General features: G+C 40.5%; 1 protein-coding gene across 1 annotated transcript in view; it reads right to left on the bottom strand.

Annotated features, from left to right (window-relative positions):
- The window catches only part of JAZF1 (JAZF zinc finger 1), a 192,037-nt gene that overhangs the window by 2,778 nt on the left and 162,136 nt on the right, over positions 1 to 27,123 (bottom strand). The window contains exon 4 of the mRNA XM_074150941.1: positions 5,484 to 5,653. Within this exon, the coding sequence (XP_074007042.1) occupies positions 5,484 to 5,653 (170 nt within the window). The remainder of the gene's footprint in view (positions 1 to 5,483; positions 5,654 to 27,123) is intronic.

Here is a 27,123-nt window from a genome sequence, read left to right as displayed (position 1 = left end):
GCAAGTCATCTGAGATCCCGAGGCAGCTTTTAGATGGTTTTGCACATCGTTACAACCTCCAGCACCCGCAGGACCACGGGGAATGAGGGGGGCACGAATGTCACTGGATGACACGAGGGCTGTCATAAGGCATCTGCCAACACCCGAGTACCATTAAGGAGCTGCGCCTTCAAAGAAGAGAAAATCTGGGGGTGACCTGCTAAACTTCTGCTACAGCAGTGAAATTCTAAAAACCAAGTTATCTCCAAAGCCTATATATAGAATCATAGAATGGTTAGAGTTGGAAGAGACCTTAAAGATCATCTAGTTCCAACCCCCCTGCCATGGGCAGGGACACCTCCACTAGAGCAGGTGGCTCAAAGCCCCATCCAGCCTGGCCTTGAACTCTTCCAGGGATGGGGCATCCACAACTTCCCTAGGCAACCTGTTCCAGTGTCTCACCACCCTCACAGTAAGGAATTTCCTCCTAATATCTAACCTAAATCTCCCCTCTTCCAATTTAAAACCATTACCCCTTGTCCTGTCACTACATCTCCTGACAAAGAGTCCCTCTCCGGCTCTCCTGTAGGCTCCCTTCAGATATCAGAAGGCTGCTATGAGGTCTCCCCAGAGCCTTCTCTTCTCCAGGCTGAACAACCCCAGCTCTCTCAGCCTATCTTCATAGGGGAGGTGCTCCATCCCTCTGATCATTTTCATGGCCCTCCGCTGGACCCGTTCCAACAGGCCCATGCCCTTCCTGTGTTGAGGACTCCAAAGCTGGACACAATACTCCAGGTGGGGTCTCATGAGCACAGAGTAGAGGGGTAGAATCACCTCCTGCGACCTGCTGGCCACACTTCTCTTGATGCAGCCCAGAAGGCGCTTGGCTTTCTGGGCTGCCAGTGCGCACTGCTGGCTCATGTTGAGCTTCTCATCCACCAACACCCCCAAGTCCTTCTCCTCAGGGCTGGTCTCCAGCCATTCTCCGCCCAACCTGTATTTGTGCCTGGGATTGCCACATCCCAGGTGTAGGACCCTGCACTTGGCCTGGTTGAACTTCATGAGATTTGCACGAGCCCATCTCTCAAGCCTGTCCAGGTCCCTCTGGATGGCATGCCTTCCCTCCAGCGCGTCGACCGCGCCACCGAGCTTGGTGTCGTCGGCAAACTTGCTGAGGGTGCACTCTATCCCACCGTCCATGTCTCTGACAAAGATGTTGAACAGCACTGGTCCCAGTACTGAGGAACTCCACTCGTCACTGGCCGCCAATTGGACATTGAACCATATATATAACCATATATATATACACACACCATATATATATAGGAAACTACAGAAACCTGTTTAGACCTTTAATTGTTCTAAGAAATCACTTTAAGATACTTTTAAACTCGTATCAATTACTACAGATGCCATAGATCCACAATCACAAGTATCCTCATGATTCCATGCCAGTGGCACGCTTCTCCTGATCCAGATTATTTTAACGACCCACTCAGCCTCCAGTGCACCATCTGCTTTAATGAAGGGGGGAAAGTACTTTGAGGCAGAAAAATTTAAGGAAACGCTAAACCAGAAACCTTCGTGCAGTGAATTGGGCCATGGAAGGTTTGAAAAATAGTAAACCCCGCGGAGTATGAGGAGCAGTAACACGAAATGTGACCTTTCCTCCTGCCTAAAAGCAAACTGTTGTTAGAATTACAGCCGACTCCTCAGCACTTTTTCCACTGCTGCAATGTAAACACTTTGTTGTACGTCTGGGCTGAGTTTGTTGAGATATGGGCAAAACCCACTGCGCCAAACTCATACATCACTTTTATTGCTCTGGTTACTCAGGTTGCTCATTATTTACTCTCACGAATGATTGAGGAAGAAGATGGCAGTACAGAAGGGCGCTCTCAAAATCTCAAACAGGAGGAAACAATTATTAACCTGGGACCAGATCAGGAGGAGATAGAGAAGTTCAGACTAGCACTGCCTGGTTTGCACGGACACAAGGGCACTTTCTGGGCAGGGCCCTTGCACGGCAGCACTCGTGAGGCCACCACACTGCAGGTGTGAGGGCTCACCACCCCCTTCAGGTAGGAACACAGGCATCAGGGATGGTTTGGGAGGATCTCTTCTCTCAGGCTTGGACATTCATATATGGTTTTCATCTCCTGGCTGTTACTCCTGAAGTTTTCTTTGTGGGTCCAGTTCCTCTTTGCTCAACGTGCAAGCTCTGCCTTGCACCTTTCTTTCAAATAAATCCCCTTCTTTCCCTTTCTCACTTATATGTTCTCCCTTCCTAAGCCCTGCCAAGTCCCACTGCTCTTTAATCAGCCTTCCCGGGGGGCTGCCCACCCGACAGGCCTGGGACCCATGTCCCATTCCCTGCCAGGCCCGATGCCTCAGCACTCTTGGATGGTACCATTTCTCCTCTTGCCCAATGCCACAAAGCAGTCATGTGTATACGCTACATTTTGTATGCCCAGAAATCTATTATTCTTTTATTACTGTATTTTCACAAACTACAAAAATTATGACAAATACTGTAGGGTTTTCTCTGTAACAGTATATATGCATTATTTGTGGGTTTTTTTATATCTACCTGTTATGTATCAAAATCCATTGGCTCTTTGGAATTTGCCTGAATAACTTCACCTACATCACATACACATTTTGAATGTCCTTCTCTCGAGCTAGAGCCCAAGTAACTGGCACACACAGGTGGTGTCGAATAAAAGGGAAACTAATTGCCACCTTCATAAATCCACACTTCAGCTCTGACAGGTGGCACTTTGCAGAACACGTTAACTACTCAATACCCTTCTGGACAGGGCACGTCAGTGTTTATGACTCACTTGTACTGCGCTACTTGGGGGAAACCGCCAAGAGATAGCAGCTGGGCGGGAGGCCAGTGGGGTCTTCTGATACTCATCTGGGCTCGTGTATAAACATGTTCTCATTACAGTTTCCATTGTCCGCCCCAACCCATTCCTTGGGAGTATTTGTTGTACTCATTCTTGTCTTATTTACCTTTCCATAATGACTTTTCAGTGCAGAGGCCATCTTTTATCCTTGTACATTGTTTGCAAAAAGGAGCCCCGTCCCTACTGGGTCCTTTAAGCAGTACTGTAACACAAATAACATACCTAAAAATAACACTTCTGCTTCTCGAACGTACGTCACCTAAAGCCAGACAAAAGAAAACTGTGTATATATCTTCCTTTCCTCCTCGCTCCCTAAAGGAATGCATCCTTTCTCAGCCGTAAAGTGAGCCTGGCAATTACTGTATGTGCATGTCCGTGTTCCTGTTTGGAGCACTATAATTGTTTTACAGCCCTGACTGTGATTATCCAGTACCCACCAGAAAATCCCAGTGCTTTGATCACAGGACTCCCTACCCAGACTCTGCAAATAATTCATCAGAGGAGGGGGTTAAGCAGAAGGAAGATGAAGAGGAAACAAGAAATGCAGCTGACACAAAGCTAAAAGGAAGGAAACAAAGATAAAAAGAAAAAAATTAGGCTGAAAAGAAAAAAGGGAGGAAACAGAGCCCAGAGAAAAGAGAAATGAGGTGAGGCAGAGTTTAAGGAAACGTGTTTTCCTATCAGGACTAAACAGAGGTGAGTCTCGTAGGAAAATACGGTACTTTTTATTTGCTGCTGCTCTCTGCCTGTCAGCCTCTCTAAGGGTTGTTAATTTGTTCCCTGTCCGACTGTTCTAACATTAATGGTGTACAAGATATCCCTTAGACAGTCCTCATGCACTTGAGATGAAGGTAGCGAGATAGCAGAAGCAGGCAAAACCAGCTTGCTTATTTGGGCAATAAAAAGACAGAGGGCCGGCAGTCAAACAGAGAACAGACAGGATATAGCAAATTACAGGGTTCTCCTTCTAGCCTTTGCCATTAAGTGAATGTTTTCTGCAATGCATAGATGCCCTGTGGGCACAGTGACTTCTAACAATCACCATGGCTTGTTTGCTTCCTGAGCTAGGGATTTAGCTTTTATACCATACTCTTCATCTGGCACAGCTTCTACCACACGCAAGAAGAGTATTAATCTTGAGTAACGTGAGTGTATATGCAAAGCAATACTTGCAAATAGTCTGAAAACATCTTTCCCTCTGCCCTGGAGGTGGTGGTCAGTTTTTCCTGTAACTGAAGAGGAGAATAACCATTACATAGTTCAGGCTAATGCCTGCAAAAAAGACTTGTATGTGACTAAGAAATGAGCACACTGCCTTCTTGTTCATGTTTTCAGTGAGTATTGTTGGTATTAACTGTTCTGTATAGGAACCTGAGCCTTGTGATTTGCTGCTGTGGGAGCTGCCACAGTCCAGAACAGCTGCAGCATCACTAAAACACGTTTTCATCCACTATGCAGTTTCATGCGCAGTTTATTAATTCTTGTCACAACTGCTTTATCTCAACTGTTATTGGTCTTCCTATATTTCTCTTTCATATTTCTGTTTGCGTTTAAGTCCCTACTTTTCACTTATTTAAAGGAGAAGCCATAAAATAAAACTAGTGTAAAACCAACCCACCCACCACCATTTTTTCTAGGGTATAGGTCAGTGGTTGAAATTTCCAGTCCCTCAATGCAAAAACTTCATTTTTTTGATTAAACTTTGATTTAGAGGAACTGTGCCAACATGCTATTTCTGCTCCCAAATGTCAATGACTACAGAATACTGTAGTGAAGTCCATGCTGTTCAATACAATTTCATCTGTCTCTGCACTGGCTCATGTGAAGCAATACCCCTGTCCTCACAACATCATGGCATGTTCTATACCAGCCAGCTCAAGGTTCAAAGTTAAAGATGCTTCACTCTCATAAACAGACAAAAATTTCTCACGATGGAGAATAATTAAAAAAGGGGGCTAGGGGGGGATTATTTCCAAGCATGTCACGCAGAGGGATGCAAGCCCTGCACGTGGGGCTGGACACAATGATGGCTGTGCAGACAGGTCACGGGGACTTGGACCCAGGAGGGAACGATGCCAAAATTTCTCCGAGGCTCTGCCTTCCTGAGGTGAGCTCTGACTTGCAAACTATTAACCACCACCTTCAGCACATCATCTTTCCCAGGACAAGTACCCTGGACACAGGCTCGCTCAAGGAGAGGCAGTATCTCTAGCAGCTAAGCTATTCTGACAGAAGCTTTTTATTTACTGTCTCTGAAAGCGACCCAAGAGATTCTTTTGCTGGTAGTGCCTCCTGCATTCTGTAGTTAATTTGTCTAAACAATAAAAAGCTAGTTAAAATGTGTAAAGCGAAAGACTCACTATATGTAATCTCTCTTGACAGAAAGGGATGCAAAAGGCTACATCCTTTGTAAAACTGATAACTTGGCTGTGCCTGAGAGGAAAACAGTACATAAAATATGCACTCTGCTAAAATACCACAAAAATAAACGTGAAAAGGCTATTAAATTAGAAAGGTACAAATTGATTTTAGAGGCTTTTTTTCCCCTCGTTACATCAGCAGGAAATCAGGCAGATCTGCATGACTGCTTACCTTATATCTTTTTTTACATCCAGGAACAGGACAGGCAAAAGGTTTCTCATCCCCTCCATTCATGCACATTGAACTAAGGATAGCTTCAGAGCTGATAGCGCTTTCTGTAGTCCAGGACTCATCACTGTCCGATTCTTCATAGTCTACTTCCTCCTCATCATATTCACTACCTAGAAAAACCGGGCAGTGAGATAAAACAAGAATAAATAAGAGCACAGCAAGATAACACATTCTGCATTTATTACATCAGTTACGATGACTTGTAATTTCCCCACTTTTGTCTTTGCTGGAAGATAGTTATTTTTAATTTTATAAACCTATCTTTCTTGTAGTTATTTATTCCTTCATAAAGACACCAGTGGTTCTTTTTCTAATAACCAGGACAGGCATTATTAATATATCTTCATAAACTGCTAGCTGCGTGGCACAGAAAGTTCAAAGGACTGATTTTAAAATGCAGTTTCATTACTCCTCAAACACCAGGATCCTTCTTTCTTTCCCAGTGCTTGAACAGAAAATGTGGGTTCCCCCTTCTCCCCCCCTGCAATTAAAGCTAATTTTAAGGCTTTTCTTTATGCAATACAATACTGAAGAGCGTAATTCTACAGATCATAAACAGTGTAAAATAATATGTTGACAAGTCCTAATGCATTTACTAGCCCTTTGGAATTAATAGGAATTATAGCACAACATTAATAAGAATTATATTGTAGCAATTATAGTTGTGAAATTCATTCCCTCAGGTGTGGGGATAAATTGCATTGTGTGGCTGCCCTGAACAGACCGTATTATGTTCCAGATATGCTACAACAGCCATTTGAGCAGCTGGTGCTGAGTTTATTTATTATTTTTAATTGCAATAACTATTAATGAAATTCTCTGAAGAAGTTAAATGTGAAACAAGAGAAATTAGGAAAGCAGAATTCCAACTATAAAAATACAGTAAAATAAAAAAAAAGCAGGGGAGGGAAGAGCCCCAGCTGATTAAAAAGAAAATATATGCACACAGGGAGAGAGAGGGAAAGCTGAGGGAAACTTCTGGGATGTCAGCAGGAGGTGGTGCTGTGTTTCCCCTCCCCTTTCTTCTTTCCCTTTTCCAGCTCTGCTCAATTTTATCCTTTCTGCTGAAAGACGATTTGGCTCCGAGTGCTGGAATAGCTCCCGTTATTAAAGACAGTTATGTGACACTTGCACGGCTCTATTTGCTTCCCTCAGATGCCCTTTAAGTGCACGCCTCTAAGCAGCTCTACCCACCGAGAAGAAAACGCAGACAGATGCCTTAAGGCACTTTAAAAGAAATGTCCCAACTTCACAGGGAAAACCCATACTGCAGTGTACCATGGGGTCTTTGGGGATTTTTTTACTTCTGTCGAAACTAAATACACACCTATTGTCTCCATTTTTTTCCCTTCGGATTCCCCCTCCCCCAGTACTCTCAGGCTCAAGACTCAGCACCTCTCCATCACGGAGTAAAAACGCATGTCAACTGGTAGCTGCAAGTACTTGGGGCTCCTGAGCTTTAATCAGATGCTGTAAGTTTGCTTACAGATGTCAGGCTATCCACGTTTCTTTCCTGTGGTTTTCATCCTTACGGGGTGGTGCGCAGATGAGGAAAGATGGATGGTTTCCCACCGTCAACAACTGTCGACATGAGTGCACGCACACAGGCTCTGCAGCACATCTGGAAAACTCTGCCCCGCTGACTGCGACTCCTTATCCCACACCAAATGAGCGAAAGCCAAAGAAAGCATTATTGACCTCTTAAAAGATTTCTGAACTCTAGGAACAGTTAACCTAAAATGAAGTTAAGAGTTGTTATAGTTTAATTAACTAATAAAAAAATGGAGGCAAAACCACAACTCTGCTTCTACGATTTCCTGCCCTTGATTGTATCTTGATGGAAAAAATTCCTCAAGCTGTTCCTTTCAAACTTTTTAGCTCAGTGGGGTTTTTTTTGAAGCAAATGTAACAGAAAACCCTATTGTAAATACACGTATGCACTCCTAGGATGAGAAAATATACAACAATTCTCAACACTGATACCAACAATTTCTGCCATTATAATCACCCCCCTTGTAAGGCCCTTTAAGATTTCCTCCCAAATAGGATTTTGTCTTCCCAAAGAAAAGACCATTTGAGACTGTATGACATCTACTAAGGATATCACTACTTTTAGTGATAACAAGGAGCTTGCTTTTATAAAACAACAATCACTGCTCTATAAAACTTAATATGCAATATGGTATATAAGGGGAAAATACACAGAACAGTGGGGAGAAGAAGCAAACATTACAATTATGCATTTCCATAGGTTTTCCTGGACTTCCAGGGGATCCTTTTATTTTTTCTAGTAAGTTTGTACAGTAAGCCCCAATTCTGTAACATCTTTTGCCCGTGCTTCTCTTACAGGTAGACACATTGAAGAAGAGAGAAAGAAAAAAACAAATCGTGTGCACAAGCATCTGTGAGGTCAGACCATCCTTATGGTTTTCCTTTAATTAGTTTACCCGAAAAAAGATGCAAGATTTTGTCTAGTATAGTCAAAAGAGTTGTTGAAACAGTGTAAGCAAATGCTCTATTGTCTTAAGTTTTTAAATCCAGACTTGTCACTATGGATTTGACAAATATGCTAAGCTTTTTCAAGTATGAATAACCATACAAATACATAATTCTTCTTGCACAAAACAGTAATAATAATGGTGCAAAGCACCTGAAAGGCATATTACTTTATAAAAAGCTGGAACTACAGTCTATCACTGCTTTTATCTAACAGTCTCCTACTGAACTCAATTGCTTGTACTCTCTTAAAAAAAAATAAAAAAAAATTAAAAATGCCAAAATGTATTTAAGAGGGTCCTGGTACAAAAAAAAAAATATGCAAAAAAACCTTATTGTCTTGAAAAAAATTCATTAGCAATAAAAATTGATCCTTCAAATAATTATGTTATTTCAGTTGCCATAGAAAAACAACACTGATTTAGTCAGGCGTTTAACTGATCCCGCCTCAGAATTTAATTTCCTTAGTTGTCAGTGTCTAAGAGCAGCAACCCATGTGGTGCCTCACTGATCGCGTGCAACACATCAGAGAGAGGGAGGGAAAAAAAAAAAAGAGGAAAAACAAAAAGCACAACACACAGGTTGGCGCTGCCATAATAAACAGCCCCTACACAAGGTATTTTAATTAAGTACGGTAAGGCCGAGGACGGTGGCTTTGCGGAGCCGTTCCCACGCCGAGCGGGAGTCCCCGGCCCTCAGCTACCCGTCAGGTGTACAAACTGCACCCCCAGCCGCCGGCTGCTCCTTTGGGCAGCTCGCCAGGGCACCAGCGCTGCGCTGAGGTGGAAGCCACCAGCACCGCGCTTTGATCAAGACAGAGCTTGCTTGCTTGCTTTTTTTGTTTAAAACTTGGTTGGTGTTTCACAATAACAATTGTAAATGTTTACTTTGTAAAAGGAAAAAAAAAAATAAAAAAAATTAAGCACCTTTGCATCTAACCTATGGCCTGTTCCAGGGTGTGACAACTGCGTGACTTGGACAAGTTATTTGCAGTAACTGTTAGCAAAGCTCCGAGAGCGCTGGCTCACCCATCTCCGCCTGGACGTTGCCATGCAGATGGAAAACAGGACGCTCTGCTGGGGCACGCTGCCCTTCTGGGGGACTGAGCAGAGCAGAGCCGTTCCTGTAGCACGTGTGCTAATGGCTTTACCACTTCTCGTCCTGCTTGGAAGGCAGACTGATCACCAGTACTCAAAGGAAAAATATCAGAGTTAGGCTTCAGAAGTCTGAACAGCAAAAAAACTCCCCCAAAACTCTACAACACGCATTTCTTTAAGATGAAACATCTAAATATCTGGAGGGGAAAGGCTGATAGTGAAGCACATGCTTTCAGCGAGGTGATACACAAATACACAATATTATTACCTTAACTAAACACTAGTTCTACAATAGCAAGCAAACTGCCTTCTCCACCTCTGTCCTCTGGCAATGCTCTTTCTGAGGCTCCTTCCCAGCTTATTGCTTTTTACCATATCCAGTTTCATCATCTGGCTTTCATTCAGAGCCCCTACATAGTTCTACCTCAGCCTAACCTCAACCCAATGCTTTATCGTCCAAATGACTCAGTAACATCTTCCTAACATTGCCCCCACCCTCGCATGCAATATTCCCTCAGTCCTGGCCCACAAAGCCACTTCCCTTCTCACTCCACTGGCCTTGCCAAAAGCCTCACTTCATCTGTGCTGCCCCCAGCAGATTAAAAAATGAAACAAACCAAAACAAAGGCAAGGAAAGAATGCTAGTTTGGGTGGTTTTTTTCCTGGAATTTTCCATGCTGAAACAATGCCACTGCTCCTCGAAAGAGGAGGTGGACTCCATTGGTGGAGATGGACTTGAGGTGGACACCACCAGGCACAGCTGGCATAGTATGACATATCACAGCCAGGCATTACATAAAATTACCAGTAATGAAAAGACAGAAAACATACAGGGTCCCAAAGTATTCCGGCAAGTTATTTCTCTATGAATTTTTATGCTGCGTTTAAACACAACCCATCACAAATGCGAAGGCTGTTTGCATCACCGCAGTTTTTTGCCAAAAGTAAACAAATGGTTACTGCCTGCATGGTAAGAAGTCTTTGCAGTGTGATGAAAAGCAAAGTTTCACTATTAAGACTTGCTCTGCCTCTTCTTCCAGCCAGTTTTGCTATCGGCGAGAACATCACTTAATCCCGAAGCAAAGATCTCACCTCTTGAATGCCCATCCACTACTTTTTCCAGCAGATGAAGACAGTAATTTAAATAGCTCAGAAACATTTTGCAGAGTGTTAATTATTTGATGTTCTGGATAGACAACATCCCAGCAACACTGCTAAAAATCTAGAGCCTCATCTTTTATGTTTCTGGGGTTTATTTGTTCTTCACACCACTGTAGCCAAGAGAAATTCTGCCTTTTGGGTAAGTGAATAAATCCTACCATGAGATTTACAAAGGATTTTTTCCCTCAGCTTTGAATGAATCTTGGTTCTAGCAGGTGCACATTATTTGTAGTTATGTCACTTTTTAAATCTAAAGACTTCTATACTGTGCCTTGAAATATAAAAAAGACAAAGCTGATTAAAACCAGCACAAGCTGCGTGTACCATTACAATGAATACGATCTATCTTGACCTCTGATCAAGAACATTATGAGTTCTTCCTTTCTCCTCCCATGACGAAAAACAAACCCAAAACATCCTTGCCAATTATTTTTGTGACCAGAAAGCATACATTTAAGTATACAATGAATAACTATGAGCAAATAGCTTACTGCAGTGGGAACCAACATTGCTAGTGTCACCGAAAGTTCATGGTAATTCCAATGATCTCTCATGAAAATTCAGCTTCACACTTTGTCCCGTGCGGGACTTGCAGTTTGTATTTCATTAAAAGAGTTTTATGAGAGCACTTCTTATGTTAAGAAGTTTGCATTCCCATATATTGTGACAGCTTCCTTGATAAAAAAAGTGAATTATTACTATTACCTGAAATTTGGTCTAACACTAATGCACGTTTATGGATTTGTCAAACTTCTTCCCTCTGTGCCCATGGGTGTACACAGTCTCCCTCACCCTCACCAGCAGCGAGAACGTTCCCACAGCTGACACTGCTGATCTAAAGACATATCAAGTCATTCAACACGAAATATTCTTCCTTTATATAAAGCACAGAAAAGAAATACTAGGGGCAATGAAATACAATAGTTAAATAACATGCACCATGACTGCTATACAAGTCTTCAGTCTAGAAGCTGCAGCAGGACTCTCGGCTGTGACGGGTGGCACAACGCATTGGCTGCATAAACTTGGGCAACAAATTTCAGACACTGGATCATCCACACAGACTAAACCCAGGTTTTTTTCCCTCCATTGCTTGCTTGTTTTGGGGGCAGGGGAAAAAAGGGACTGAGAGGACAGAAAGTGTTTTTCAGCCTTCATGAAAATTCCATTCAGATTAATTTCTTATATTTTCAAAAATACTTTTATCCTTCATGCCCATGAAGATGATGTAAACATATATGGAATACAACTGAAGAAAACTCAGGGTGGTTTAACAAGAGCCCTGTGTAGTGCTACAGACACTGGTATTTTAGATTGCAAGTGCAATTCCAGTGTTTGGATTAAGCACCTACCTAAAAGCGAGCACTAGGTTCACCGCGGTGAGGGCTGGAGCCTTTCTTCAGCCAACGGGTGCGAGCACACATGGTTGAAAGTTTTCTCTCTTATCCCAGTAAATCTCTCTGAACCTCGTTCCTGGGAGAGGAGAGGCAAATCCGTGCTCAAAGCCAACTGCATGCTTGGCAGCTCCGCTGTCACTCGAGGGAGCTGCTTGAGATGGTTATGTTTTGTCAAATGGGCACTTGCCAAGGCTGGCAGAGACCTCCATCCCTCTGCGCCATCACAAAAGAGCCATCAAAATAACAATTACAACTTATTATTGACTTGGCCTTGGGCCGAGCCGGGGGGGGGGTGGCGCAGGGCATGTCCTTCTGGCCACTGCCAGCCCTCACGCAGTGGGTCCCGGGCTGTGTGGTCTGCGGCAGTCGCTGCTGGGCTGCTCTCACACACGCTCCCGCCGGGAGCACAGCCCTCATCTCCCCCTCCCACCAGTGCTGCTGCCAGCATCCTACTCTTCCTCACGGCTCTAGTCAGAGCAGGATTTGGCCAGAATAATGTCTTCTGGAGAAACCACCCTTCCTTCCAGTCCTCTCCTAGCTCAGATCAAGTATCAAGCGCTAAATAACAAGCTGTTTAGGAACTATTACTGCTCAGAAGAACTAATTTTCTATTGTCTCTGGCTGAAGCAAGGCTCAGTTAGCAAATAAGCACCAAGAGAATTCAAAAACTGTACCTCATGTAATGATGTGAATATGGATGCAAACACAAAGAGCAATATGATTTTTAACATTACTTTTATGCAGGAGGTCCTTAAAAGCACTAGAAAACTAAGTTGGACAAAAAAACACTTCTTGTTTGTTTGCATCACTTGAAGCGTAGCTTTTAGCCAGTAGGGTCTGCTATAACTGAAAAACGGAATTTTTAAGCAAGGATATAGGTAGATGTTTCTGGGCACCCTTAACGCTCTCTCAAGTCGCCACAGAAATGGCAACTGTAACTTGGACAGTCACAGTCTGAAAAGATACTTTCCACAGCTATTTTGGAGGGTGTTAGCTCAAACAGGATGAACCCACCAATAGTCACGCATCCAACCCATGGATAACCTTGGTGTGTGAAATTAAATGGTAGATACGGCGATTCCAACATTTCAAATCACCTTTAGTTTTGATTTAAATGCTCAGTGTAAAACTCATGCTGAATTGCAAGTGACTGAAGATGTATCGATTACAAGGTTTGAATCCACTTTGGAAAGCACACAGAAACTTCAGATCCTGTAAGTAAAACACAGAACTGAACATACTGTATTTTGGTATAGAATGATTTCAGCTGAGCTAGCCTATATGGGAAATCACCCTAAAATCCTGGAGGTAAAGCTAAAATGAGAAAGGTAGAAAATAAAGTTTTTTATTTAAAGTACTATTACTATCACATTAGTATTACATATTACTCACTGTCAGTAAAACTGGAAACTATTTACACGTGAGATCTGCTCACCACTTTGGGCTACAAGAGAAACAGAACTAGTAACACTTGGCTTAAAAAAAATAGTCCTCCAGAGCCAATATAGGGCTTGGTGGAACAGCTGGACTCTATCTGGCCTCAGGAGCAACTGAGTGCCGTTAGAATTCTATCTTGATATATCTGAATCTTGATATTGGTATAGCAAAGAACAGTCTTCAAAACTAAACTACAGAAAACCCCAATCCAGAAATTATAAATCCACTAAAAGGAGATTGCACACCTATGTAAGCAGATATGTTACAACTTACTGAGTGTAAAAATGTATGCAAGTAAAACATACATGTAGTAAGCTAAAGAAGAAAAAAAACTTCTCCACTTTCAATTACTTGTGGAACAGCAACTAATCACAAAAACACGCATGTAAAGAACCAATTCTGGAAAAAAACAGTCAACTGATACCACGGCATGTGTTTTGTAGAACAGGATTTTCTGAGAACGCTGCAGAGGTGCTAAAGCAAATTGTTATAATGTCACTGCACAATGTGCTGTTGAGGTTTTATGGTCACACTGCGCCAATAGTCTCGGGAAGTTATTTTGCATTCTTATATAAACTTTTTTTCCCAATCCTGTTTTCCACAAAAAAGGGCTTTCAATAATGTACAATCTTCTGTTTATACATAGTACAGGAAAAACATGATAAACCCAAGAACATAATCTCTACTTTAAACATATTTTAAAACTAGATTTCTACAACTTCATATAAACAAGACTAAGCTGTTAAACGCCCACCAAAAAAGAGCATAACCTTCCTGTAATTAAACGGCAGTGTTTTACACGGCACTTTTTTTAAATCATGAAAATAAAAAAAGTAAATAAATCAATCCAGCAGACCCCTCCCAACTTGAGGCTTAACCTGCAAATTAATGTAACAGTAATAAAACCTATGCCAGCTGGAATCCTTTCTTTCTCTGGCTTTGGCATGAGCAGCAAGAGCAGGTATATGTTTGAAGAAAAACAAAGTAGGACATTTTCCACCTTTAGTCACGGGATGTTAATTGAACTCTGGCAAATGTTTAAAGATATTTTCAAAATGTTCAAGAAAGAATTAAAACCAGTTGGGGCTGAGAAAAAGAAACAATCCATCCTTCCCCCCCCTTTTCTCCCCCTAAACATCTGTTCCAAACTTATACTCCAAAAACCACAGCGAAGAACAGTCATAATTAATGTTATTTTGGCTTTTTAGTTGCTAGGCCTGCATTCTGAGGTTAGAAATACAAAAATACAAGTTCAGGGCACTATTACTGTACTTAAGGGCTCTCCTGATGCATGTAACAAAAAGGTTTTTCTTTTCTCTTTTCCCTTTTTTTCATAAAGAAGAAGAAAAAAATAGAGACGGTATCAGGAAACAGTTTCATGTTTAAGATAAAGGATTACAATAAAAAGTACCTACATAAATGAACTACAGTTTATGAAGCTATGAAAATACATTTGAGATGTGTTTTATAACATTGGGTTAAACATGCTTTACAGCTGTACAAAAGCTATACAGCCACTTACAGTGCAGGCCATAAAACTGCTAATGCACTGAGTCCTCACCCACCCCGAGTGCTGTGTTCTTTGCCTTCCATCGGCGCACAAGCCCAGCAAGGATGCTCTGAGCTACCACCAGGCTCCAATCCAAGGAATTGCTATCGCTGTGCAGGTAACACTCACTACACGAGAAGCTGTTGCTGATTTCAGCAGGATTCAGCTACCTGGGGGTTTCCAACACGCTCCTGGGCCGGACCTTAGACCCTCCTCATGCGTGAACCAGGCTGAATCATGCCAAAGGGATGCCAATGGCAGGCTGCCCGTGCAGGGGCATGCTGCGGCAGAGCTGCAGAGACCCAGGGCAGCTCAGAGCTCTTTCAGCAGCTTCAGGCCGAGGGAATTTTATGCTTATGAGCCCCAGGAGGGTTACAAACCCCTGATCAGCAATGAGGGAGGCAACGGCAGATTCTCCGCTTAATGCACTGAGGGGCAGGAGGATTTATTTTGCACGAAAACATACTTAACACTTCTTTCTACCTGCTTTTAAATGCTCTGACCATCTAGATCTAAGAAACTCCATCAGTATATTTTGAAAGATGGCCCTAATGACAATACTCTGAATTACCAGTAAGCACTAAAATACCTATTGATTACTGAGCTTTTGTCATCCTGCCTATGCATAAAATCCACAGGAAAGAGCTGGTAAGTTTTTAAATTAATCCTACCTTGTGCTTTTGAGAAAGAAATGCATTTTTAACATCCAAATAGGAGAACACAATCATTGGGGAGCTGTGTCTCCTCTCTCTTTTTTAACAACAAAGAATTCTGACAAAATGAAATCTGCACTGTGCCTGGTATGTTGTCACAAACCTTTCTTTGAGGCTATCACTGTCTCAATCAGGTGTATAAAACACATGTTAGCAGGTGTGAGTTGTTTCAGATGATATATCACTGGACTAAAGTTGAAATGAAAGCACTTTTCAAGTTGTTATTTTCCATTGCTCCTTGGCTTCTTCTATCCTTTGGCATTAGAGGCAGAAGTTCTAAGGAACTGCCGCGAATGATGCTGACTGACTATATATGGAAAAATCTTACAAGAAGGAGCCTGTGCTAACATGGACAAAGCACCAGGTTTCATCTTCAGCAAGAATTAGGGTGGTGCCTTTCACCTGTCAGGCCACAAGCACTAAAAAGACAAGAGAATATGTAGTTTTGGGGTCAGCAATGGTTTCATAGCCTTTAGCTCCTTTAGTAATATACGAGATCTACAAACCACCCCGTTTTTCCTAGAATTTTACATCATTTTGATGATCATGTGCTGGGCTAACATCGACGAATAATACACCATTTCCCCAGTGAAATAAACCTCTCTGTGTTTTAACTCACCAAATGTGAAATGGTGAATTAGTTCTTGCTTTTTTCTACTTCTGATTTGCTTTGGCTACAGTGCAAGGAAAACTCAAACATTTGCTTAAGTTTCACCATCTTCAGAACATTGAAATGCTGGCCTAAATAAGTATACTTTTTTTCTTCCTGCTAGGCACCATAAAAACTCCCTGAAAACCATAACTGCAGACATACAGCACGAATATGAACAGAATGATTAGAGGGATTTTTTTCGGTTCTCAAGGCACTACAATAGTACAAATAAATCCCATTCGATCTTGCAGTGTAATGTTTTTTAATATATATATGAATATATATGTGCATATACCTAGACATGATTTAAATAAGCAGCTAAAAGTTCCATGTGCCGAACTACAGTTTCCAACTTTCTGAAACACATTTGTGCTTTCAGTTAGCAATTTTCAAGGTAATTAGCAGATTACTTATAAAGCTAAATGGTAAAAAAAAAAATAGAAATCTTTCCACCAATTGGCCCTTGCAGTAAAAACACACAAACATGAATGCCATCATTGTTACCCAGAACCACTGAAGTTCCTTCAAGTGTTCCTTCAATAGTCAAGCTATTCCTACATTAAACCAGTTACACCACAAGCTGTGAGAGGCAGGCCCGATGTGCTTTCTACAGAACGTATATTTCTTACATCTTTGGAGGGAGAAACGTCCATGTACAGCGAGTGCACTTGTACATCAAAAAAACCCTATCACAAATTAACACAGAGATAATTTTACTCTAAGCTTATTGTACATTTTCTGTTCTTGACCCTGTTAAAAACGCTTTGCTGGGTTAGACTACTACGATGGGGATTATAAACAGTTCCTGTGCTTGGAAGTACTTTAAATCTACAAGCCATGTTTCTATCGCTGCTTTGTAGCTCAAAAACCAAAACTAGTGATGATTTTATGAGTTGCTATAGTCTAGACAACTCGGTTACTTTTCAATGAAATTGTTCCTTGGGGAGAGCACTGTGAAAATTCCCATACAATTAATTACAGGTATGTGCAACTAAAATGCAATTCTACAGCACAGTAGCTTTACAATTGCCAGTGCAATTTATGTCTGTATCAAACAAGAATGCTCTGAAGGGGCCGGGAAGACCAAGTACAACAAGCAGGAGGTTACATGTAAAGCTACCTGCAGTGAGCGAGATGAGATAAATAAGATGCAATGTTAAATTTTTGATGAGTCTTCTCCTCTGGCAAGATTCAGAGTTCTACTGGAAAGCACAAAATCTGACAACTGTGTCAATCTTCCCCGAACGTATTTTTATAGCAAACTCGGCTCAACACATTTTTACTGCCAAGTTAAAGAGCAAATGAGAAATTTAACAGAATTGTAAGGGAAATGCATAAAGCAGGAAAAGCTGTGTGAAGAATTGTGATTAAAAAAAATAGCCTTCACGTATTTTCCCCTCACAGCACAGCCCTATTGTCTCAGCTATTTTTACCTTGATCTTACTTCCCTCTATATACACTTACAAACGGCCTTTTAACCTTAATTTCAATTGTTACAAGCACCACTTTAAAATAATTTCATTTTGTGAATGTAGTATAGGCCTTTTTGTACTTAGGTTATAAGTTAGTTTAGGATGGAGTTAAAAAAAGGACTAAGCAGGGAAGGTTATCATGATATATGTCCTTGTGAAAACTATCGAAAAGTTTAGGTACAGCAGAGTCCCCATCATTTTGCTCGCTCTTTACAAGATCAGAGCCTTGGATCAGTGGGAATTCCAAACCTGTGAAAAAGATGCTCATGAGTTATGTTGGCTTGTCTAGCACAGCCCTGGAGAAATACTCCAGGATCCGTACCCCGAAGCTACGGGACTTTGAAAGAACCGTAGTCACGTGTCTGGGGCCCTGTGCTCCTTGCAAACACGTAACCGACACTCCTCTCTCACCTGGTCCATCCGCACTGAAAGAGGTGGCCTTTGGGGACTCCCAAACCCACTGTAAAACAAACCAGGTAACTCCTGTAAGGAAAATGGGGGCTGGGGTTTGCAGAGTCCTTAAAGACTCCAGTTTTACCTAGGAGACAAAAAAAAATGACACCATGACCTCCCTTGTAAGAGAAACAGCCATCAAGCCCAGGCCAACTCTCATCCTTCTTTTAGGGCCCGGACAAACTGCAGAGCAGGTACCCAGGTAGTCCTACAGCTAGATTTCAATAATGGCATGTAGCAAAATGATACAAAGGAGAAAAATAAAGATACTCTTTGGTAGATCAAAGATAAAAATGAAATAACTTAAGTAGAAAAGTTTGGTCTGCAAACATTTGTCCTGTTTAGATTTCTTAGGCAAAATCTCTCCCCACGTTCCTTTCCGCACACCTATTCCACTTCCCCTCCTGACCTCCAAGGTGTTTACCCTCGGCAACACCTTGGTGCTAGAGCCTCCTCCATGCTCCTACAGGATGTTAGTTGTTTATCTCCAACAGTAAACATGAGAAACTAACCCACCACTGGGAGTTACTTTTACTTATGGCCACTGCTTTATCAGAATTCCATGAAAAGTGATCAAGAAAACAGGAGCAACAAGAGTTAGAGCAGTCTGACAGTGGTCCCTCAGAAAAGGAGACCCCCAGCTGCTTCGGGACACCAAGATACAGCTGCTTCCATACAATCTAGGTGTGGTAGGAAATCACTGAGCCACCACTTTGTGCAGGTTTGACTTAAGATAATGTTCTGGATAATTTCAAGCTGTTCGATTTGGGGCTATAAGTTAGTAATTATTATTTGCTAGGCAGTCACGCCCAAAATATGACAACAGCACTGTTGCTGTGCATGCAATATGAGATCATCTTTGCTCCAAAGATCCTCCAGGCTTAAGTTTCAGTATGTTCTGGGAACGTAATTCTTTTGGTTTGCTTTGGTTTGGTTTTGCCAGCAAATAACCAATATAATACATACCCTTGCCTCTCTAAGGAACCTGGACGGCCACCTGACAGCAGATGACTGCTAGAAAAAAACAAAGATCCATTTCTGAAGTGCTTAGCCAAGGACAGTGACAAGCATTTTTTACTCAGCGTTACTGGACGAAAGAGCCGAATACATACAAGGTTAAAGCCTGACTCCCTAGAAGGGGAATGTGGCATCTAGCTCTAAAAAAACTCTTTTAGCTGTTGCTGGGAACAAATCCCACCTGTGCTAAGAAAACCCCTATAGGAAATAATTGCATTTTTACTTATTATTTTTCATTGTTATTGGAAACCTCCTAATATAGCTTTATTCCTTAAGGCAGAAACTAGAAACTACCACAGATTTTACTTATTATTCATGCTCAGTCACGACCTCCGCCAAAAGCTCATGTTAAAATCTCATACCATGTCTGAGCACACACATATATTATAGTTAACTCATACGTTGATCAACTGTTTTGCACAATGCCATTCATTATTTTTTAAATTATTATTTATGTATTTATTTTTTACAAGAACACCCATAAGGCTCTGTTAGAATAGGTGCCTCAGACCGCTAAATGCTGCACAAACATATGTATATATTAATTAGCGTGCAGGATTAATATAGGCCCCCAAACCTGCAATTAGATGGAACCATTTTGGCTCCAATAATTATAAAGAAAGTTCTCTTTCGTCATCTGCACAGAAATGTGAAATCCTGGCACCAGTGAAGTCCCTCAGAGGGAGGTTTTGCTACAGACCACAATACAGTTGCCTCAAGATATTTTATCACAGATTTTATCGTACCTTGTAGGCCTGAAATATCGAATGCATTCAGACAAACTTTCATTATGTTGGAGAACAGAATTTGGTCTTCATTTTGTGAGGTATAGCTTAGTTATTTGCCCATACTGTTTATACAAGAGTGGGTCTATATATCTAATTTTTAATAAAAACATAGCATACAAGTTTCTTCAGTCTCCGAACAGGCAATTAAGCAAGTAGAAACTTCTGTCAATCTGAACAACTAATGAGATGGTTCCTCAGACATCTGAAAGTGTGTTTTTTCAAGCTGCAGTAGAACTTGGTTGATTCGTGCTTTGCTATGCTAGACACCCCATAAGTCAAACACACAAAAATGTAGCACTTTCAGCCCACTTCTCAGCAACCATTTAATAAAAGAGCCCTGGGATTTGATCTCATATTTCTACTTTTCATTATTTTTTCAATTTCATCTGCATGATACTACACTGTATTAACATAAGGTGTAATAATTAAATTTGAGCATTTAAAATATGCTAACGCAGGTGAAAAGTTTTTGAAGTGAATGGCTAATTTTGGCTTTTGTGCATACATAAATATTTGAGCTTGCAACTCTACAAGAGCAGAATACTTCATTCCAGTCTGACAAAAACCTTTGTTAGGTGCTCCGTCAGGCTTTCACCTCCTCAGTATTAGGTCCTTAACATTAATCATATGCTTAAGTGCACATGAACTGGACTTGTAGCATGATTTTCGAAGAGCTATCAACGTGTACTTGTTTCCACTGACTTGTCCTGAGTCCCAAGTCAAATATCAAGCACCTTTAAAATCTTAATTGATGAAGACTTTGCAGTGCACTATCCTTAAAAAACAAAGCCCACCACAAAAGAGCACGCTCTCTCTAGCTGTAGCAGCAGCATTGAGCCAATCTACATTGCCCAAAGAAAAAGCTGTTGCAGATTATCAAATGAATAGCGGATTTAATGGTTCACAGTCTACTCTGATTCAACTTAACATGGAGTTCAGAAATGCCACCTGCTGACAGAAGCCAAAGAGATTCTGATATAAATAGCAGTTCTGCTACAAATTCAGATTAATGTGGCTACATATTAATAGCACATCCATAAACAAAAAAAAGTTTAAGCGCCTAACTCCTCCTTCTCACAGTCCTTAGTTTCATATGGGGTGAGGACCCCTGGTTATTTTACATTTCCACTGTCCACTTTAATCTTACGAAGTAGCTTAGCTGAGCAGATCTCCTTTTCTTGCTGGATTCTGTTTAACGTGCTGCTGTAGCACTCTGCATAACAGCTGTCTGTGCCATATGATTACCTCATTGTTGAAAGCATAACATATGGAAACTGTACTGAAACGTTAGCTGCTTTGATACCTATGAAGAGGAATGAGCTTTTGCATTACAACAAGACAACGTATTTTTTAAACAACTTAAAGTAACAAAAATTAAACACACATTTAGAATCTAAACCATATTAGTTTCTGGCATGCCTGTCATTATATTTCAGTGCCCAGTTCCAATGGCTGGTTACTATTGTGTTTTTGATTGCTATTACCAGCAAACAATTGGTGGTTTTCTTTCAACTTCTGCATTCTTAGAAAAGGGAATAGATTCAAGAGAAGGCCCTTGGGATTCCTTTATGAGTTATCCATGAAGGCAAATGTTATACAGCAGAATTACAGCAACAATATCTCATGTCATTGAGATAACATTACTTGAGATAACAAGTTTTATTGGGAAAACTCATAAACTGCCACAGAGTGCTTTGCTTCCCAAAACCAAAGCTCCCACAACAGACAAGTCCTTAATGGACCAGAAGCAAGGTGCAGCCCTACAGATCCATTTCTGAATCCCAGTTGCCTTTGGCAGGAGCAGAAACAAGATCTTTAGTTGTAATACGCAGACCTTCCTCCCCTGTAAATTAGTCACCCAAAGCGGGAACAGTGAAGCTCTAAATTATTTCATCAGTAGCCAGAACTCTCGTTAACACAAGAAGGAAGCTGTAACTTTCTGGTCACTGTTTTGCCAGTAGTTGCATTTGAATCCTGAACAAAATCCAGCTGAATGAGAAAAAAGACTAATAGTCTGATAAGAACCTATTAATTTCATACAATTTTATACACTATTTTAAGTGCATAAGAAGCTGCTCCCTAATGATGTAAATCACACGATTCTCTTTAATTTAGTTTGTTAACTAAACCTACAACAAAACCAAACATATTTAAAATCATCATAGATATTTAAGATGATAAGATAAGATTTAAGATTCACATTAGGTATCAAAAGTACTTCTAATTACAGCAAGCTCTGAAAATACACGCTAGGTGAAGACTGATTTTTTTTTTATTGAAAATATATTGAATTTCACTTTCTGTCTTTAAATCATGTATTATATAAAGTCATGCTTCATCACTAGTATGATTTATTAGAAAAAGATTGCCCGTTTCACATGATATATTCTAACTGGCTGAAACAGTATGGCTTTAGGATTACTGACACAACTACAAAGTCATCTAAGTTTCAGTTTAAGAATATGCTCTATGTATCTAGAACACTACTCCGTTACTATAGATCTACTAAATTATCATTCAAGTAGTATCCTCACATGGTAAATGTAATGGTTTCTACATCAATAGCACTAACTTGAAAGCTTCAGCCATAGTTTTTTAAGAAGTCTTAATATATAGCTGTACGGAATTTTTAGATGTACTTGTTTACAATATCACTTTTCAGATCGTAGATTCCCTAAAGTTTAAGGAAAATCCTACAAAGTGCTTTTTACTCCAAATTAAAATTAATTATTACTTTCATGTTTTACTAGAAAGAAAAAAAAAAAGAGATTGAAAAGTTAGGTATTTTCTGTGGGTTGAAAAATGGGGTCACTTTTGTAAATATTGAGATTGGGCTAGTGGACGAAATTCCAAGGAAGTTTGCCATATTAAGGAAAGGTGAAATCTTTCAAATGCAGTCAATCAAAAATGACTGCACAAATATGACTCCCCAGAAAGGCATTTATCCTAATTAATAAGATAAACTAATAGTTAGTCACCTACTTAAATGACAGCTGCAAATCAAAATGGGACTTGCCAATTCTCGCATGGGGTCAACTCTGACCACCCATGAAAACTTCACTCTTTCATCTCCTTTACCAGTGGAAGGACTGACAGACGGCCACAGCTACTCCAGCCAACCATAGCATCCTCAGTGCTCGCTGCCAGCACTGGCTGCCATCCGCTGACCAACACCATCAGGCAGTAAGTAGGTCTATAAACCTATTAAAACAGCATAAACGTTATACCTTGTAATCTATTAAAATAAAAATAAACAGGAAAGGAGGTCTGAGAGCCAGTTTCTTCAGAGCAAAATATAATGCTAATTATGAGGTTTTCAAATATTCCAGCTTTTTTTGGGGGGGAGGGCAAGACTTAGGGTTGAGCCATTAAAAAGCCAGTTGGTAGTATTAAACTCTTGCTTTAGGGTTTATAAGAAGGCCAAAAATTCACTCCAGGCTGAAATTTACAATCCCAGGCCTGGAATCATTTAAAAAAAAAGAAAAGTTGTCATAAATATGGAAGAAAAAACAAACAAACACAAAACAGTGGTTTCAGATGATTTTTGGCACTCCTTCAATGCAAAAGTGACTCCTTTTTATTTTATTTTTTTTTAAGTCTGAGACTCATTACTATGAATTACTTTCGTAACTAAAATTGGGACCAGGTTATTTTAATAACGAATTACCAATAAGTTACTATCACTGAATCTTTTTTAAAGCTTTTCAATATGAAGAGATATCATAGTTTTCAAAGGAATGTCAACACTCTGACTTCCACTCAAAAGCCAGGAAGTTAGGGGTGGAAATTTCATCTGTGAGCCACACAGATGTATGAAAACATTAAAAAAATTAACAGCGTATGTTAGAGATGCAATGTCAGCCCCATTTTTATCCATAACTAGACTTCATTAGTTTTGTGGGTTTAAAATTGACATTTAAAAATAAAGGCAACATAAGTTTTTGTGACTTAATTGAGCGCTCCTTAAATAAAGAGATATTTCAATGTTTGCAGACTGTTAACGTCTTTCCAAAATAAGCTATGTGCTGGTGCTACTTAGCTATAGTTCCCTATCACCCGAAGGAGTCCGTATTGCTGATGGAAGCCATTTCTTTTGCTAAATCCTGCCTGCAAACTCCAAGAGCATTTAAGCCTACTAAACAAAGTCTCCACGGAGACAATATTGTTAAAACAAAAACTGGAACAAATCTTAAAAGTGAACTTTCTGTGATCATTAGAGGACGCAGGTCTTAAGAAGAAGAGAAAACTTGTTATAGGAGAGGGAACAAAAAGCCAAATGTAAGCAGAGAGTCCATGCCAGTCACCCCTGAGGGAACAGAGGGGAGGTATAGAAAATTAACTGCTGCATTTCTACTTCCCACCAAAACCACAAACAGGCCATTTCAGGGGCCTAACACATACAGAGTCTGCAGATAAATACATGTCTACCTCATTACTTGAGAAGAGCCTTAAAGAGCACACTTCTTTGCTGAATATTTCTGCTTCTACATGAATAATCTCATTTACGCAGAAGAAGGTGCTATACATACACATGCAGCATTTGCAGCATGTAAGTGTGTCAGCTTGGAAGCTGCTCAGCTCTGTCTGTGAATTTGGCCCGTAGTCTTTTGGCACGGATTTTTACTGCAGAACTTAACAAACACTCTCTGCAGCCAAACCACCTTGAACTGTTTCTTATCAAATTTCACAAGCTAACTGGGTTCATAGCTGGTCAATACATGGATGAGAGATCATTGTATGAAATTATGCTTTGCTGAAAAATGACAACAGTAGCTTAACAGCATCAGCAAATGGCGGGGATTGGCTGTAAGGACGTGCACAAAGGCGGCTGGGATTCAGGCAGCTGCTGGCTTCACCCAAGATAAGACCACCACACCCAGCAAAGCCAAGACAAGCAGCCCACCTAAAGGGAAGACACTGTGTGGAAAATGGGACCCAAAAGATTCGTGAGGTTCCTGCTGTCTACCTTGAACAAGAATGGCAACAGCCATATAGGACAGACACTCTCTGCTGAGGGACACACATATTTGTATTCATCAGTCTGTAAGGCACGCTTTGTCTTTGGCATCTGAAGTGTCACCACCTTGGAGTTACGCCATGTGCAGTAACAGTAACGCCAGACACACTGCTGAAGCTTGTCACCCTAACAAAGTATCAAACAACTAAAATGGGAGATAATAAAAGAGAAACTGCTATTCTGAATGTTTCATTAATAAATTGGGTCAAAGCAATCCCATTTTATTTTTAACAAACTATAGGTCTAAAAGAGGACGAGGACAATGATTGTATTTGGATTCTATGATTATAACAAATATTTGACATCAACCCAGACGATGTCTTTTCAGGCAACCTAAGGAAAAACAGCCTCTATTTTCTGAATTTACCACAACATACCTGTTTACTTGTATTCAGAGACGAGTTAACAAGAGTTTGCTCGGAGTACAAATCAAACAGGATCGCACAGAAGGAATACTGCAATATTCTTCATTCTCACTGGATGCAGTGGAGGGTATGCCTGTAGGGCTTGAAAGTTGTGTAGGCACTGAGAGGCTGAAATGCAGGACCATTTACATGCTCTAAATTGTTTCCCTGAAACAGATCATGCCTAACTACTCTTGGTTTTATCACCTTGCTAGTCAACTGCCATATATACTTACACTTGAGGGAAAAAGATTCACATCAGCCAATAACAGACATGTGAGCTGCCGGTCTAAAATTAGTTTGCTGGCCTTCCTGGGCTCCCTCTACAGGCACTGTACTGACAGAAACTCAGCCACAGCAGGACTCGGATCACCTCATCAATGTAAGTTATAACCATCATGGAGAACAAAATCCTGTGCCAAGCAAACATTGCAAAAAATTCTGTAGTTCTCAGAAAAATCTCAATGCTTATTTTAGGTCCAGAAGAACTTTTCAGATGACAAAAATGGAAATTCTGGGGTGAGGGTGCTGAAATGCAACTCAGTTGGATAGCTATTAAAAAAAAAAAAAAAATCTTCAAGAAAGAATATTTAGTTTTGCTACCAGGCTATTACAAACCCTAACCTTGGAACAGGGCTCTAATGGGAACTTGGAACAGAGGGTGCAGAAAGTAGAAGCTGGTATTATTTATAACCTGGCAAGCAGGATTCCCAGAAACTCAGCCAAAACAAGCCGATTCTCCCAGCTACAGGTAAAACAACATTCTGAATAACTTTAAAAAGTTTGAAAAATATATAAATAATAAAAATAAAAGTATTTCAGTAGACAGATACTGCCTTTTTTCTTTAGTATTCGATGGAGCGTGTTTCAAAGAGTACACTGCTAACCAATGTTCCTGACAGATGTACAAAGTTATACCACCTGACCACATCATGAATAAGCCTTCTCAGGAGGAGCTGTACAAACAGTAAAACAAAAGAAAGCAGAAATTCCTTGACATCTGTAGGATGTCAAGGAAATGAATCAGTTTGTTTCAAATAGGAGATAATGAAGAAAATCTTACTTCTAAAATTTTCTGTATTACATTAGGACTTTATCATTTAGCTGTTCTCAACATGCTTCCCTTTTTCATATCCAGGGACATACTGAAAAAACAATTTGTTTCAGAACTTCCAGACAGAGTGTTGCAGGTACCACTACAACTTTTCTATTTAATCATTAATACTAAAATATTAAATAGCTTATATAAAACACATGGCATAGCAGTTTATCAAAGCAGGCATGCTCATGTGATTTCCTATTAAGATGAATATGTTGAGCCTATTTATTACAGAACAGAATAGATGTATTATATGCATTTAGGTTTTTAGAAGGAAATACTGGTATTCAATCTGAAGTGTATCAGAATTGTCTGACAAGATCTCTACCCAATGTAAACTAAACTGACTTAGGCCAAGAAATCTGGTTCAGCAGAGCAAGCAATTTTCAGTTTCTCTAATCAGTACAAAAAAAATTCCCAGGAATCTTATACTTGGGAAAACCACAGGAATGCTTGTTTTTGAAGAAAACACATATCACTTCACACGTTACTTTTTTTGAACAGTTTCCTAATGAAAGTCACATCTACGTGATGACAGCAGCTGAAGATTCTGCCTTGTCCACTCATTTATCTATGAACTCAATCCCCCTCAAAAAAACAAAAGAGAGGAAAGGGACAGGCAGGGGTGGAAGATGGGAAGATCTCGACCACTTTTTTTTTGCATCTTAAACTAGCACTATATCATGTGCAGAACTCTCCTGCTGATACATCAGGGGTCTTCTGCACATTTGGTATTTCTGCTAAGGTTAGTTTCTTCATGTAGTATTTTCAGCTGCGATTTTTAAAGCTCATGTCCTTCTCTGCTTTAGCAAAGTTTGGAAATAAATG

This window comes from Numenius arquata, chromosome 7, assembly GCF_964106895.1.
Source record: "Numenius arquata chromosome 7, bNumArq3.hap1.1, whole genome shotgun sequence".
Classification (NCBI taxonomy): Eukaryota; Metazoa; Chordata; class Aves; order Charadriiformes; family Scolopacidae; genus Numenius; species Numenius arquata.
This window is presented reverse-complemented; position numbering and strand designations above follow the sequence as displayed.